General features: G+C 52.2%; 1 protein-coding gene across 4 annotated transcripts in view; it reads right to left on the bottom strand.

The window, feature by feature from the left end:
* The window catches only part of DHRS3 (dehydrogenase/reductase 3), a 41,042-nt gene that overhangs the window by 1,630 nt on the left and 22,476 nt on the right, over positions 1–16,936 (bottom strand). For all 4 annotated transcript variants that reach the window (XM_067017102.1, XM_067017096.1, XM_059045852.2 and 1 more), the window contains 4 exons: positions 7,561–7,704; positions 6,638–6,757; positions 6,063–6,301; positions 1,599–1,724 (listed from right to left, as the gene is read on the bottom strand). In XM_067017102.1, the coding sequence (XP_066873203.1) occupies positions 1,599–1,724; positions 6,063–6,301; positions 6,638–6,757; positions 7,561–7,704 (629 nt within the window). The remainder of the gene's footprint in view (positions 1–1,598; positions 1,725–6,062; positions 6,302–6,637; positions 6,758–7,560; positions 7,705–16,936) is intronic.

Below are 16,936 nucleotides of genomic sequence, written 5' to 3'. Positions count from 1 at the left end.
CCCTGAGGTGGACGATCAGCTTGGCTTCGGTGAGGATCCAAGTCCCTGCTCTCCAAGGCTCACAGAGGTGGCCAAGTAGCATTTCAAAGCCACAGTCAGGATGGACTGAGGGAGGCTGAGGTGTGGCCTGAATGCCCGGAGTCCCCTACTCTGTGTCACTGAAGGGGCTTTGAGTTTGGAGGACTGGGGACGAACTGATGTGTCCCCGTGTCCTGAGGTTTCTTGCCTGCAGTTAGAGTGGCTCTTCAGATGCCCACTGTGTCCACAGCAGCCAGAGGGGAACCTGGTTTCCTGGGGGTTGACATCCGATAAAGGCACTTGGGTGCTTCACCTCCTGAAAAGGCCTTTCAGGTCAGAGGGTTTCAGTCAGCTGGGGGTTGGGGGCCCAGGGGAGCCAAGAGTCCACGGTCACTTGGGCTCCAGGGTCAAAGCTCTCTCTGCAGCATGAGAGGCCCATGAAAATAGTGTTTAGTGGGGCACCTGCAATGGCCCCTTCAGTGTGGGAGTGGGATGGGAATGGTTGCCCAGAGTCTGGAAAGTTCTAGGGAATGTGGTGCTGGGCAAATTCTGGAGGAAGATGGTCTCCTCTGTAAAGCCTACCCCCCCCAAGGTGGTCTGCCCTGGTAAATCCCACCAGCGATGTTTCTGTGAATCCCGAGACTTTGGCAACGAAATCCCTGTCTTCCCCATTAATTGATGTTCATTTAAAAATTTTATTCTATTTTATTTTATTTTTGGCCGTGCCACACAGCATGCGGGATCCTAGTTCCCCAACCAGGGATCGAACCCATGCCCCCTGCAGCTGAAGCGCAGAGCCTTAACCACTGGACCGCCCGTCTTCCCTATTAGATTGAACTTCCTGAAGGTTAGGGCCAAGATTTAGTCTCTAGAATAGCAGTTCTCAGAGTGTGGCTCAGGAACCCTTGGGGGTACCTGAGATCTCTTTAGGGGTCTGTCTGTGAGGTCAAACTATTTTTATTATAATACTGAGTTAGGATTTGACTTTTTAACTCTCATTCTCTCATGAGTGTACAGTTGAGTTTTCCAGAGGCTACATGACATGTGACATCAACAGATTAAAATCAGAAGCAGATATGAGCATCCATTTGTCTTCAATTAATTCAGATAATAAAGAGCTTTGCAAAAATATAAAATAATGCCATTCTTCTTACTACATTTCTTTTTGGAAAATACGTTTACTTTTCACAAAAATATAATTTATGTTAACACTGAATGGATTTTTTCTTGCTATATATAAATGAATAAATGTATAAATCCCATAAAATATTTTCTAGCTTTAATTTCTAATACAATAGATACAACTCACATAGATAAAAGCACTTTGGGTTCTTCAACAATTTTTAAGATTGTAAAGGGTTCTTGAGACCAACAAGTTTGAGAACCGCCACTCCTTAGTAAGGTTAGTATATCCATGGCACACATGCCACTGCTCTAATTTTCATGCCCACAGCAGGCAGACATGACTAATCAATCACCTGGGTACTTTCTCTTGCCTGAGGCCTCTTCCCCACCAGGGTCCACTGGGAGAAGGGGAAATGGCCAGAGCTGACCCAGAGCTTCCTCCCCGAGCCCCATACCTTTTCAAGATAATGAGGGCATGCATCGTCCAAGGGAGCAGGAGGAGGGCCTGATTGAGCTGCACGGCTTCCACCGTCCTCCGGGCCACGGTCTCCGGCTTCAGGGGCGGGAAAAGGTTGGGGAACCTGCAGGCAGGAAGAGACAGAGTGCGTTTCCCCTGAGAAGCGAGCACTTCTGCTGAAAACCCCTGTGGCTAACATGTCAGGGTCATCCCTTCGGCTTCTCCTGTGTGGGAGACTTGAGACCTGTTTGGAACCCTCTCCCGCCCCCCGGGATGTGTCAGGAGGTCCTCATCCTCTCACTCCTCCCAGCGAGGCTCCCCTGGAGGAATGAGGGCTTCTAGCCCACCCACCCACCTGGGACCCATTCTCAGAGCACTACAGAGGGCTCCCCCGCACCTCACTCACCTCGTGTCCTGCCCTGCTAAAGCCCTCCCAGGGTCCCTTCCTCTGCTTTCAGTCCTACCCACTCTGGGCCTTACCTCTCCTCCTTCTCACTCTGCCCCAGCGATCCTGGCCAAGCCTGTCACTTAAGATCTTTCCCATCTCAGCTGTCCCACCAGCCTGGCTCCTTCCTCCCGTGCACTCAGAGTGGGCTCTAATCTCGTCCCCCTGATAATTGCCTTGACTGAATCGAGAACGACCTCGCCTGTACGCGTGTTTCCTGTGAATGGCCTGTCTCCCCCATAAGCCTGTGAGTTCCCCGAGGGCAGAAGTCGGGTGGGTCTTGCCCCCTACTGTATGCCCTGTGTGCAGTGTCTGGGATATAGTAGGTGCTCAATAAATGCGTGCTGAGTGGGTAGATACTCACTCGTTCCCTGATTCATGGATACACTCACCGATTCATTCAGACATCTACAGGGCGTCTCCATGGGGTTGATAAATGAATGAATGGCTAGTAAGCAAACATCAGGGGTTTCTCATGCCTGTTCAGAGACATCTGACCTGAGACCCGTACGGGGATGACGCTCCCTAAGGCCACCAGGCCTGTGCTGAGTGGTCAACAGGCCTCATTTGCTCCAACTGCCAGAGAAGGAAGCCGAGGCTCTGGGGAGGTGGTGGGGACTGGATTCAAACCAGGCCCGCGGGAGCCCCAGGCCGGTGCTCTGTCTCCCCTGTCCCTCGCATGCTGCTCGTCCCACCGCTCCTGGGCCTATAGGTGCAGGACTGATGCCGCTGGCTCTGACCTCAGGCCCACAAAGGGCTGGTGAGCTGCTCTGGCACCAGGAGGATCGAGGGTGACCAGTCACCTGCGGATGATGTCACCCTGAGAAAAAGGCAACTCCGGGGCCCCCAGCGCGGGCTTGGCTGGCCTCAGAGAGTCCACGGAGCCTGCCCCCAACCCTTGGCTTCCTTTGCCATCATGACGGGCTGCCAGGATGCCCACAGCCCTGCAGTCTGGAAGGGCCGGCCTCAGGGTCCTGCGGAGATGGACGCGTGAGACGGCTCGTGACGCTGGAGCCCCGCGGACAAGGTGGACAGTGTGGGTTTCCAGCCCCCACTTGGGCCGGCGCTGCTGCTGGGGGGACGGGAAGAGACAGGACGGACAGACCAAGCTCCGTGGGCTCGGGGGCCCTTCCTGGTAAGATCCTTGTGGGAGAACCTGACAGAGGGGATGCCTCCACACACGCCCGCTGGTGGGGCTTTCTCTTTTCCCTCCGTGGTGTGTGGGATATGGGTACCCGGGGAACCGGCAGAGCTACGAACTCCCACGGAGGCTGCACAAGCCCTTGAAAGAGCATATGCTCAGCCAACTTCTATCTGTGTCGTCTTGGGCAAGTAACTTTGCTTCTCAGAGCCTCACTTGCCTCATCTGAGAAATGGGGATAAGAGCCCTCACAGGGCTGTGGAGGGTCAAACGCAGAAGCGTTTGTAAAGTGTCTGGTGTGGCTGGAACATGAAGAAGATCGGTAAAGAGCAATTTACAAACAACAGCACCCACCTACATGGCCACTCTTGCCAGAAAACCCATCAGTTTTGCCCTAAACATGTCTCCTACCCTCAACCCTGGGAAGCTGCTAAGCATGGTTGGAGAGGAAGCCAATGTTTTTCTTTCTTTCTTTCTTTTTTTCTTCTTTCAAGAAATGGGAGTTGGTTAGGTACGAATCAACATTCTGCTGCTCTTCTCCCAAGCCCTCGGGGCTCACCTGCAATCCACAGGTAACTAACCTTCACCCAGTGCTTACTACTTGCCAGCTGGCTAGCTGATTCACGCACAGGAGCTCACCTAGCCTGTGAGGTCAGGGTACCATTATCAATCCCTTCTTACAGACAAGGAAACCGAGGCACAGGAAAGAGAAGTAATTTGCCCAAGGTCACACAGAGCTGGGATTAGGCCCCCGCAGTTTGGGCCCACATTCTGAGCCACTGTGGAAAAATGATCTGGGGGAGGCCTTGCATTTCCTTCTTAAAGTGATGGAGAGGAAACTATGCCAGAAGGCGAAACGGGCGCAGGGATGCGAGGTCTGTGAATGTCCTGCCCACTTCAGGGCACCCAGTTAGAACCAATGGGTCACCACTGCTGCACTTCCATCCAATATGCATTGTTTGAGCACTTCCTGTATACCCAGATGAAAAGAAGCCAAACCAAGACATCATGTTGGGAAAAAACCAACATGGAATATTAATAGTCATTAATCCAGCCTCCTCTAAATTCAGAATCTATGATAATTTGCATATAAGTCAGGTGGAAATATATACATCTGTGACGACTGAAGTCTGCTAGGAAGATTTATAACTTATGAACTTACGAAGATGTTTATTGTTAGTAAAAATAATAAGAGCAGCAGTTCGTTACTGAGCATCTCATAGGCCCTGGGCTTTGCACTAGATATGTTACATGTGTTATTTCTAATTCTCTCAATAATCCTATGAGGTAAGTATTATTTTCACTGTTTGACAGATGAGCAAAGTAAAGCTCAGAGTGGTAACAAAATTGGTTCAAGATTTCGCCACCATTCAGTAGCTGAGGTGTGATTCCAAACAGGGAGTTGTTTTTTTTTTTAATTTTATTGAAGTATAGTTGGTTTACAGTATTGTGTGAATTGCTGCTATACAGCTAAGTGGCTCAGTTATACACACACACACACACACACACACACACACACACACACACACACACACATATTCTTTTCCATTATGGTTTGTCACAGGATACTGAATATAGTTCCCTGTGCTATACAGTAGGACCTTGTTGTTTATCCATCCTATATATAATAGTTTGCGTCTGCTAATCCCACACTCCCATTCCTTCCCTCGTCCCCTGCCCTGCCTCCCCCTTGGCTATCACAAGTCTGTTCTCCATATCTGTGAGTCTGCAAAACCAGGTGTTTTGATTCTTGATAGCAAAACCAGACTCGGTGATAATCATTAAGGTGTTCTGAGTGATTCCCACCCGGATGCACTACGCCACATGCCTTCCACTCTCTCAGGAAACTCTCACAATGACACTTCCACTCTATCCTCATGTTTGGAAGAAGCTGATGCATATCACTTAGAGAGCAAGATTGTCATTATACGTTGCATTGCAAAAAACAGGGAAAATAGTTTTTGGATGATTCCACATTTTCATTTATCTATAACCTTATGCCCCTTCACAAGTGCACATTGTTATAGCACCATTTACTGGGCACTTACTATGTAGCACATACGGTGTTGCATGCTAGACCCCATTTTATCCCTATCACAGAACCCTAAGGGTAGACATTCTTATCCCATTCTACAGATTAGCATCAGAGGCAGGAGTGGGAACTAATCGGGCTCAAGGTCACACCCCCCCCAGGGGCCTGGCTCCAAAGCACAAGCTCTAAACCAGTGGTTCCCATTCCCGTTGATCTAAGTGGCCTGGAGGAGGGGTGGGTGGATTTCGGTATTTCTTTAAACTGAGCTATAATTTGCATACAGTAAAAGGCATAAATCTTGTGTCCAGCGTGATCAATTTTTACCTATGGAACCCCTGATCAAATCAAGACGAGAGAACATTTCTAAAAGCCTAGAAGGTTCCCTGGTGCTCTCTGCCAGGCTATGTCCCCACTCCTCTTGGGGTGGCCCCTGTTCTGATTTCTATCACCTCGGTCCAGTTTTGCCTGTTGTAGAACTTCAGACAAATGGAATCATGCAGAATATGCACTTTTATGTCTCTGGTTTCTTTCTCTCAACATTTGAGATTCATCCATATTGTTCATTTACCAATACTTGGTTCCCTTTTTATAGTTGGGTAGTATTCCATTGCATGCGTTTAGCATGGGAACTCCGTACAAGCCCCCTGACCTGAGAAGCATGGCCCTACACCACTATAGAACCCCACTGCCCTGCAGGCGGAGAATCAGGTACGAGACCAAAAAGCCAGAGGTAAAGGGTTCTCGGTTATTTTAAGATCTTGGCTCTCTGTGTGTAATGAGTCTTTCCCCTGATCCGACCTGCTGGAGGGACTTGGCTCGGAGAGGGGGGTCCCCTGCCACTGACCTGACCCTCATGCCCTGGAACATCTCGGTACTGGTGTGGAAGGGCAGCACGGTGGTGGCACTGACGCCTGGACAGTCCAGCAGCCCCAGGGTCAGGCTCTCCATGAAGGCGAAGGCTGAGGCTTTGGACGTGCAGTAGTCGATGGCGCCGGGGATGGCGGAGAGCGCCAGCACGGAGTTGAGACACACGATGTGGCCGTTCTGCAGCTCCAGCATCCGTGGCAAGAAGGCCTTGGTGGTCTAAGGGTGGGTTGGGGAGGTCAGTGTGCAGCAGCCACGGCTGCCAACAGCCCCTCTACCACCCCCCTCAGGGAGAACAGACCGGGCCGGACACAACACACGACGCCAGCGACCAGGCTCTCCCGGGACGGGAGGCGTGCGGGCCGAGGGCACCGAGCCCCACATTTCCGAAGGTCCAGATGCCTCCTGGGGCAGCCGCTCATTCGTCTTGTCCGCTCACCCTATCCCAAGCCCTGGCGAGCCTCTCCCCACCGCCCTGCAGCTCCCAGGATCCCTGGAGGGAAGGAACATGTCACTGACATGCCCAGGGCTGGCTCAGGCTCAGGAGAAACGTACCCAGAACTGGCCCAGGGTGTTGATGTGCTGGGACTTGAGAAGGGCATCGTCGTCACTGTCCATCAGGCTCTTCCCATGGACCACGGCGGCGTTGTTGACCAGGATGGTGATGTCGCCCACCTGTGGCCGAGAGGGGGTCGAGGGGCCGTTCGGGCGGGCAGCCCCAGCGGCTCGCACTTGGGGAGGAGGGACCTGGTCTTGGGAAGTCACACCCCCTCTCTGAGCATCAGTCTTGATTTGTAAGATGGGGCTGATAACCGTGCCAGGGTCGTTCCGGGGATCAGAAATAATTTACGGCTGGGAATTCCCTGGCGGCCCAGTGGTTAGGACTTTGCACTTTCACTGCCGAGGGCCTGGGTTCGATCCCCAATCAGGGAACTAAGATCCTGCAAGCCGTGCAGTGTGGCAAAAAAAAAAAAAAAAGGCAGAAAAAAGAAATAATTTATGGCACATAATGTACCTGGCACAGAGCACATCTATAATAAATCAGGTTATTGTTACATAAAAATAGTTAACATTTACCACGTGCCAGATTTCTAATGGTGGTTTCTGCTCTCTTGGAGCTCAGTGATGCATTCAGTCTAAATAGATGCCTGGAGTCGGGGATTTTCCCAGAGGGCAACGGGACATTTGTCCCCCAGGGTCTAGGATAGAAACTCACAAGATCTAAACTTCCAAAGGGGACAACAGGTGATCAGTCCTCTTCCGTAATCAACCTATGCCCCTAGTCCCTGCCCCCTGCAACACGCACACGCACACGCAGCTTGGGCCAGCTTCATAGGAAAGCCCTCCGAGATGCCCTGAAAATAGCCATTCTGCCATAAGCAAAGCTCTCTCCCGGGCCACGTGAGAATGTTCTCTTCGGCCAGCATTCCCCCCCAGGGTCCGGCAGAGCTGAGGCCGGACCCTCGCAGGCTGCTCACCTTCTCCCGGACAGCTTTGGCCGTCTGGTACACCTCCTCCCGGTTGCCCACGTCGCAGATGAAGTAGTGGCACTCGGTGCCCATCTGCCGAATCTCCTCCGTCGTCTCCTTCAGGCATTTCTCAGTCCGGCCCCACAGAACGATCTGGAAGGAGAGGATAGCAGTACTGAACACGTGGTCATTAAGGAAGCCATGGCGATTCAATGATCGCCATCAGAAATTCAGTATGTAACTTGCCCCAGGACAGGCCTCCCTGATTCCATTCCAAGAGAGGATGCAAAGTCACAATATGATTTGTTAGAGGGATATATACAGCCTACTCTGAAGGGAACCAAGAGTTTCTGAGCCTGTTTATGACCCGTGGGTGGATGTGTGATTCACAAGTCTTTCTTACGCATTGCTTCCAGGAGGACGTCTCCTGTCGGCCCAATTCCAATGATCCTACCTAGTTAAAAGTAGTAGCAGAGCTCTTTCTGCACAATGTTCCAGAATGCTCTGAGCTAGAAACAAGCTGGCCTTCTAACCACTGAGGTCTAGAGCCCCGCTGATGAATGGACTGCGAGGTTCTGACCGTGAGGTGCCTGGAGGCTGAGCGAAGCTTTCCCTTCCACCCAGCTGTGGTCCAGCAGAAGGAGGGCCAGGAAGACAGGCAGCTGGGCTCCTCCGGGGAAGGAAGCACGACCTCACCCCGCAGGTAATAAATGCGGGACTCATTACACCAGGAAGTGACCCTGGCAGGACCAAGACATGAATCCTTAAAGGGGGTGGACCAAATTTATGAACGGCTGGCCATAAAATACTCAGAAGAGAGGCCGGGCTAATTCTCAACCTTGACCTACAGGAGAATGACACTCCTTCCCACGGTACGTCGTCGTTGGGTCCAGAGAGGCCCCTGTTGGTAAAGGAACCAGGGTCGGGTGACGTGGAACTAAGAATCCTGAGACCCAGCTTAATCAGCACAGAGGGAGAAAGGCTGGGGGCTGGAGAGAATCAGAGAAACGAAGAGATAAAAGGCTCCTGGGGGATTAACCTAATGGGTTTCTATTTTTGTCTCTTCTCTTTCTTTTAAAAATTATCAATGAAATTTCTCCTTAAAAAAGAAAACCTAACACGGAACCCCATGTGTGAAACCAGTAAAAGGAACAAATTACACGTCCAACTCCATATTTTCTTACACTAACAGCAACGCATGAGAGCAGAAAGGCTGAGGTGGGAAGGCAAACATTTTCAAGTGGGAGTGATGGATTAACTGCAGTCACGCCAGACCAGAATCTAACTGATTTCTGTACTTTGCTCTGGACTTGGTATGGAGAAAAGTCACGCAGATAAGTAGTTGTTGGTGATAACTGTTTATCAGTTGTTTACCTTGAAATCTCAGAATTTTCCCATAACCAAAAAAGGCACAAAATGGGTTAGCTGGCAGGACACACTAATGTGTTGGTGGCTCCCGTGGATTTGACTTTTTATTAGAGTTTTTAAAACTTTCGAAATACTTCTTAAAGGAAAATAAAAGTGTGCTTTCAACTCTTGAAACACCTCTGGGAAAGCCCAGTTTGAAAACCCCACCTTGTCCAACCAGTTTATTTATTTTAATTGAGGTCTTGAAATACAGGAAAGGCTTTACGAGGGAGAATTCCATCAGCCACCCTCTACGACCACAAAAGTCCTTCAAGAGCAAAAGGTCTGCAGTTAGACAGGCTCCAAGGGACACTTTCTTGTCTGTTGAACTAAAAACAGACTTAGGATGTGTTCCTCCAGGAGAGGCTGGAGAGATTCCCTTCATGGAGAAGAGATAAACACCTGTTCGGGCATCTTCCACCATCTCAGACCTCACTCTTGCCTGGCAGTCAGTCATCCTAGTTTCCTTCCATCCTCCCTTGTCACCCCATCTGTCTGTCCATCCATCCCTCCTCACATCCGTCCATCCACTCCATCATCCATCCATCTAATTCCTGAGTATGTCAGTCTGAGGTGAAGGAAATCCTTGGCCTCCTTTCTCCTACTCTGGTCCCTGCCTAATCCCATCCCACCTCCATCTCATACGGGGAACAGGACCCTGGCGCTTGCACAGTCTCCTAGGGCCTGGCTGAGGACGAGAGAGGCGCCTCCGGACTCTGAGAACTTCTGGACAAGCGGAGGGAAGCTTAAAGTGGGGGTAGGGGCTTGTTGCGAGGCGCAGGGGTCCAGGTGCCTGGGAGCACAAGAAAACCAGCAGACAGGGGACAGGGAAGGCCAGCACGGTCTGCGTGGCTGGAAGGACACCCTGGAGAGGGAAGCAGGGGCTGGGGTGAGGGAGGCGAGAGGAAGGCCGTGCCCCGCTGTCTTCCGTGTATACACACCCAGGTGGGACGCTGAGGTTTGGCCATGTCCTTTTGGGGGTCTGTTGAGGATGCCCCCGGTGGGCTGGCCTCATGCTCTGCGCTCAGAGACCCCACCTTTCCCCCCAGACACTGTTACGGGTTTGCTTTCTGTCCTCCTCACCCCACCCCTCTGAGCAGGGAGCTCCCGGGGGCCTTGATCCTGCCTTGTTCATTTCATATCTCAGTGCCCAGCAATGCAAGTGCTATTCGTTGAGCGAATGAATGAAAGTTCATGGCCGTAGGTGGCACAGGGTGGGAGGTGCTTCAATAGCCTCTCCGAGGCTGAGATGAGCCCAGTTTCCTTGACTGAGCCATTTAGGGTCCCAGAACCTTCAACACACAGGCTACTTAGCCCAAGAGTCAGCGAGACCCGGACTCTCACCCAGAGCCTCAAAACCACCCAGGACTGAGCTGTGAGGTGAGGCCCAGGCCGATGTGTGCACGCCTCACTATGTGTCTCCCTCTGTGCGTGTCTGAGTGAGTGTGTCTCTCTCTGCATGCGTGTGTGTGTGTGTGTGTGTGTGTGTGTGTGCAGCCTCCGCACTGCTGTGCGTTTCCTCGGGCGAGTCCCTGGGGAGGCAGGCTGGGCATGTGCCCGTCTTAGGACCCAGGTGCGTCTCCATGGTGACAGGGAGGCTAGGGCTGGTCACCTTGATGGAGCCTTCCAGAAACTGAGCCGCTGGGGGTGGGAGGTGAGGGAGAGAGCTGAGTGGAGGGATGGGGGCCCTTCCTGGCTGGCTAGGAGCTGCCCAGTTGGAGCTGCTACAGCCACTGTCCCTCCTCCTCCTCCAGTGACCTGCCCGGACCCCTCTGGGGACCCAGAGTCACTGGCCAGGAACCTGGCAGATACAGCTCAGAGGCTGGTCCGGGTGGCTTCTCACCAGAGTCACCTGGGGGTGACCCCGGACAGCTGACAGGACAGGAGTCCCACCCAGTGCCCCAATGTGGGTAAGGATGGGGTGGGCGGGAGGCAAGGGGCTGAGAGGAGCATGGGGTAAGCAGCCTGGGGAGGGGCCAGATTTATGAGCCCTTGGAACCCAACGTGGCCTCCTCTTAATCAACTCCCAGGACAGGGAGCAGCTGGGGAGGGTCAGCGGCCCCGGGATTTACTCTTAAGCCGAGTTTATAAAATAAGAGCTCAGGGGCACTCGACACCCCCCCGGCCTCCCCTCCCCTCGGGGGGCAAATGGCGAATTTCTGTCCTGGGGAGGAGGAGGGAAGTGGGGTGAAGACCTCTGGCATCCCAGGCCTCCCAGCAGAGGCACGGGGTACCGCCCTCCTCTCCCTCGGAGCTGCCCTCGCAGCGAGCCTGAACCCCCGAGCAGCCCCCAAAGCTGAAGGCTATCACGATCCACTTTTTATGGCTGAGGACACTGGCTCAAAGGCTCTGAGTTAACTTCTCCAAAGTCGCACCCAGTGGGGGGCAGGGGCAGGATTTGAACCCGGAGCCTTTGTCCTCCGCAGATGCACCCCTGAAACCCAAGGGACGGTGGGATTTTTCTGAGCATTGAGAATTCTGCTCCCAAATCCCCTGAGTCCTCACACCAGTGTTTATTCCCACCCAGACCTCAGCTTCATCTCCCTCAACATCCACAAGCCCTCGACAGGACCGCACAGAGGGCCTGCAGCGGGCTGGGTGCTGTGTCTTTGCGGGATTTAACGGAGAGCAAAACAGACATGGTCTCTGCCTCAGGGAGACAGCGAAGGAATGAGAAAACAGCCGGACACAAACCGCTGTGAGTGTGATAAAGAATAAAGAGGGGAACGCTGTTGAAACTGGGGCATTTCTGTGGTCGCTGTATTATGCCTGTTGTATATCTAAGGAAACTGCAACTCAGAGAGGCTAAGCAACTTGTCTGAGGTCACACAGCAACCAAGGGGCAGAGGTGGGACTTGAACTGAGGTTTTTCACCATGATTCCCTCTCCCAGTAGGAGAAAAGCCATCTCCTCTCTTCATGGGGCCTTGTGGGGATGAAGCGTGCAAAAGCTGGCACCCACCTAGTGTTCAGCACCTGTTCTCTGTTATTATTTCCCACGGAGAAGAAGAGCTGAGAAAATCACAGCACAGCCCCTTGATATACCCTCTTCTGCAGCCATTAGAATGATGAGAGTTCACATCATGGAAAAATGGTCAGGAGAAAAGGATGCAGCATTATCCACATAGGATAATGTCAGCTCTAAAAACGTAGTAAGTTGGTAGACGTCACCAGGCTACATAAGAACAGGGCTTGTCTTGGGTGGGAATCATAAGTTTGCTTCTTTGCGCTTGTCTGTACAGGAAAAATGCCTCTGAAAGACAAGTTCCATCATTTATGATCTTAGAAAAAGAGGACAGAACAAAGTCTTTCCCACATATCATTTCCAAAAGAGGCCATTTTTCACACAAGTAACTCAGCACATCTGGTCCAACCCTGGCTTGTTCCCCAGGTCCCTGGCATTGCCTCTTCAGGGCTCCCTTCCACTGTGAGGTGACTATCTGCATGTCTCTCCCCACGGCTGAGTGAAGGCACGAGGGAGCTCACTGGGGCTCCAGAGTTCCCAGCTTACACCCACTCATGACGCACTGTACTTGGCCCTGTGTGTGCTGTCTCGCCATTTCACATCTACATACTGTCTCCTGGAGGGCCGGAACTAAATCTCACCCATCCTGGGTTCACTGTGACCCTACCTAGTGCCCAGCACAGACTGTTTTTTCTCTGTTTTAAATGCCAAAGGCTCCTTGTGGACTCTTATTTATCCTGCAGAACCCTGCCCGAATGGCCCCGCAATTCTGAAGCTTCCCTGGCTCCTCCTTCCATCATCCCTACGACAATAACAACACCACCATATACTGGCTAACATTTATTGAACACTTTACATCCAAGTGTTTTCTCCTTTCATCCTCACAATCCCACCAGGAGGTATGATTTCTCTCTCCATTCTACAGGTGAGGTGCAGACGATGAAATGACTTGCCCGAGGTCACACCACTTATAAGCAGTGGCATAGCGTGACTCAGAACCCATGTTCCTGAGTGCCAACACCAACCCTTGTTTGTTCCGTCGCTGGTGCACAGATGTGAGTGTGCTGGGCCCATTTGTGAACAAGCTCCTCCACAAGCTCGGGAGGACCTCCAGGGAGTCAGTCATCTCCTAACCTCAGCATCCAGCACGCGCCAGGTACAGAGTGAAAGCCAGCGAGCATTGTCTCATGGCACTGGCCCCAGGAGGCCTTGAGAAAAGTCTGCTGATCAAAGAACAGTGAGTGCCTCTCCTCCACCCAGCCTTGCCTTCCTCACCCAGAGGGGCTCACACAAATGCCTGGCCTTGACGTTCATTGCTGGAGTTCATCTGTGGTGCGTGGTCCCACCAGGGACATGAGCTGGGTGGCCTCCGGGTGGGTCCCAGGAGGAGCATCTGTTTATAATTGGCAGCCCCGGAAAGATCCAAGTCCCTGGGCAGGTCTTTGGCAGGCGTGTCCCATGGGCTCCATGTTTTGGAGCAGAGCGGTGTTCAGCTGGCTTCTCAGAAGGAAGGAAAATACCCACCAGACCCCAAAGCACGGCAGGGTGGAGAGGGGCGGGAAAGTCACAATTTGGAGGGCACATAGCTCTCCACGCCCAGCACCTCCAGCAGGAGGATGTGAATAAAAATCTATCCTGTGTTGGGGCTTCCCTGGTGGCGCAGTGGTTGAGAGTCCGCCTGCCGATGCAGGGGACACAGGTCCGAGCCCTGGTCTGGGAGGATCCCACATGCCGCGGAGCAACTGGGCCCGTGAGCCACAACTACTGAGCCTGCAAGTCTGGAGCCTGTGCTCCGCAACAAGAGAGGCCGCAACAGTGAGAGGCCCGCGCGCCGCGATGAAGACTGGCCCCCGCTTGCCACAACTAGAGAAAGCCCTCGCGCAGAAACGAAGACCCAACACAGCAAAAATAAATAAATTAATTAATAAACTCCTACCCCCAACATCTTCTAAAAAAAATAAATAAATCCTGTGGCCAGATGAGAACAAGCAAACGGCAAAACCGAGCGCGTGATACACAGCAGGTCACCAGCAAGGAGGGGCTGAGTGGACACACCTGTGGGTGGGAGGTCATATCTGAAACACTGATATACACACTCTCAGTAGGTATGCCTATAGGATATGTTACGTTTTGAGCTCTCTTCTCTTTCACATCCCTGTCCGTTTCCAAAAAGAGACCTCTCTCTCTCTTGAGTAGAGTAGCCTAGAACATGGGCTCCGGAGCCAGATAGCCTTGGTTCGGTTCTCTGACCTACCACTTACACAACCCTCCCCTTAACCTCTCTATAAATTCAGGTTATGAAGCATCCACTTGGAAGGGAGGCTGGGAGGATGAGGAAAGGACATGACAAATGCTAGCTATTATTTTTATTATTACTACTACTTCTACTCTTATTATTAACCCAGGAACAGAAATAGATCGCCCCTTGCTCGCAGAAGATCCCGCCATCCTCCACAAAACTGGAGCCACGGTGGTGATGGATGCCGGGAAGACCCCAGCTGGGGTTTCTTTGCCTCACCTGTGGACACAGCCTTGACCGGGGTTGAACCCCAGAATCTTAGAGGGCTCCCCATTCCCAGCCTTCCACCAGATTTAGAGGACCCTCCTTTGTTCACACCCCCAACCCAGGAAGGAGGAGACCAGCGTCAAAAGCATCCAGCTGCAAAGCCGGCTGCGGGTCACCCATTAGGAGGATTTCTTAGGAGGAGAGGTTTTCACGCTGAGCTCTTGGGACCCTGGGGGCTCTAGTGAGGAGCTTCAGGGGCTGCTGAGGGGTGGGGGGCTTGGTAGACAGGGTCCCAAGCCAGCTCTCCATCCTCCATCCTCCAGAGCAGTGGCAGTTTCATTGCGCTTCTATAGTAGTCATTTCTACAAAGATTCTGCTGCTAAAAAAAAAAAAAAAAAAAAGAACAAAGTTTGAATGCTAACACGCTTGATCACAGCCCTTCGCTCTTTAGGACGGAAGTTTTTTTTTTTTTTCCTACGAATGAACCTGGGTTGGATGCCTCTAGCTCTCACCCACTGGGAGTGCTGGCCTATCACTCCCACATCCCCAACAAGCCATCAGCCTTTCTTCTTCCAAAACGCAATTGATGACAGAGATCGGGTACCGTCTCCAGCTGTCTCCTTCCTGGACTTCCTTTCTGCCTTTTCTCCTGGGAGCCCTGTTTCCAGACCCCTGTCTGCACCCTGCCCTTTGAGCAGCCTCAGGTTCATTGCCTGTGTCCCACTGTTGAGCCGTGACCTCAGCGGGTCACCACGGGGCCTCTCTCTTAGGGACGTAGGCCAGAGCCAGCCTTCCCCTCCCGCTCCTGCACCGCTGAGCTCCCTGAGCTGAGCGGCAGGCAGGGCCTCCCACGGAGCCGCGTGGTCCGACTGCACAGGCTCATGTTCTGGCTACTGCTGGCTCAGCTGTTGGAGAGGATTGTTTTGAAGCTCCTCAAATTAGATCGCCCAGCGGTGTCCTCTTCCCACAAGTCACTGACCACAGCCTGGGGCCGGCAGAGACTCCCTCCCGGCCGCCGTCCAGCCTGGAACCGGCCCCTCAGGAGGCTCAGGACGACCACGAGTGCTCGCTACCTGCCTGCGCTGAGCTCAACGCCTGCTGCGGTTTCCACTGAACTCCTGCCGCTGCCACACGCACAGCCTCCCCACTATCAACATCCCTCTCCAGAATGGTACATGTGTTACAGCTGATGAACCCACATGGACACATCATTATCACCCAAAGTCCATAGTTTACATTAGGGTTCACTTTTGCTGTTGTACCTTCTATGGGTTTTGGCAAATGTATAAGGACATGTATCCACCACTGTAGTATCAGAGAGAGTAGTTTCATTGCCCTAAAGATCCTCTAGGGTTTCCCTCCTTTCCTCTGACCCCTGGCAACCACTGATCTTTTTTACTGTATTCATAGTTTGGCCTTTTCCAGAATGGCATATGGTTGGAATCATCCAGGATGTAGTCTTTTCTGACTGGCTTCTTTCACTTAGTAATATGCATTTAAGGTTCTCCTGTGTCTTTTCCCGGCTTGATGGTTCATTTCTTTTCAGTGCTGAATAATATCCCGTTGTCTGAATGTTCCACAGTTTATTGATCCATTCCCCTACCGAAGGACTTTTGGTTGCAAGTTTTGGGGATTAGGAATAAAGCTGCTATAAACATCCGTAGGTATGTGCCTGCTTTTTTAACTTCCCAGATCTCTTCTTTTTCAGTCGCTGAGCCACGTCTCCCTCCGTGGTGAATGCCTCATGTCCCCGAGGGCAGAGGGCACTCCCCTCAAAACCTAATACCACTACCTGCCAAGAGCTACAGCTCAGAAACCAAGTGTGACAACTCATCTAAGTACCATCTCATCCTTGAGTGTGATTCTTGGGAACATTTCTGGTTCTAAGACCGCTGGAAAAAACCCTCCAAGGAAACCGTCTCAAAGGCTGACTCTATGGGAAAGCAGAACAACTTCTCACTTCCAGCCAGAAACTCAAGGGCTGTGCCTCTCCCTGTCTGTCCTCAGACCACCCCTGGCAAAACACAGGGGTGGGGAAATTCGGGCCAGAGTCACTAGCCGAAGCCCCATGACCATTGCCCCGGTCCCTCCCTCTTGACCTTCTGATGGAGAACTCCCAGGTGACCCTGAGGTGGGGGTACCGAGGAGGGGAGAGGAGAGGCAGCATTTACAGACCACTCTCCAGCCTGGTGCAGGCCTTCAGTATTACCATCCTGAGAAATGGGACCATTAAGTCCAGTGCTCAGACAGGCTGAGTAACCCGTGCAGGCTGTACAGCCAGAAGTTTCAAAGCAACACTTGAACCCGGACTCCAAAGCCAAGCTCTCTCACTACTCCCTGTCCTGCCTCGTTCACTCACTTGTTCATTCACTCACTCATTCAAGGAGTATTTACTGGGTGGTGACTGGATGGCCAGACACTGCTGGAGGCCCCGGGATACAACAGGAAATAAATTCATCCCACTCTCTTGGAGTTTGCTTTCACGTGTGTATGGGGAAGATGGGGGCC

The sequence above is a fragment of the Kogia breviceps genome, chromosome 1 (assembly GCF_026419965.1).
Source record: "Kogia breviceps isolate mKogBre1 chromosome 1, mKogBre1 haplotype 1, whole genome shotgun sequence".
NCBI classification, from domain to species: Eukaryota; Metazoa; Chordata; class Mammalia; order Artiodactyla; family Physeteridae; genus Kogia; species Kogia breviceps.
Note: the sequence above shows the minus strand (reverse complement) of the source record. Positions and strands in the feature narration are given on the sequence as shown.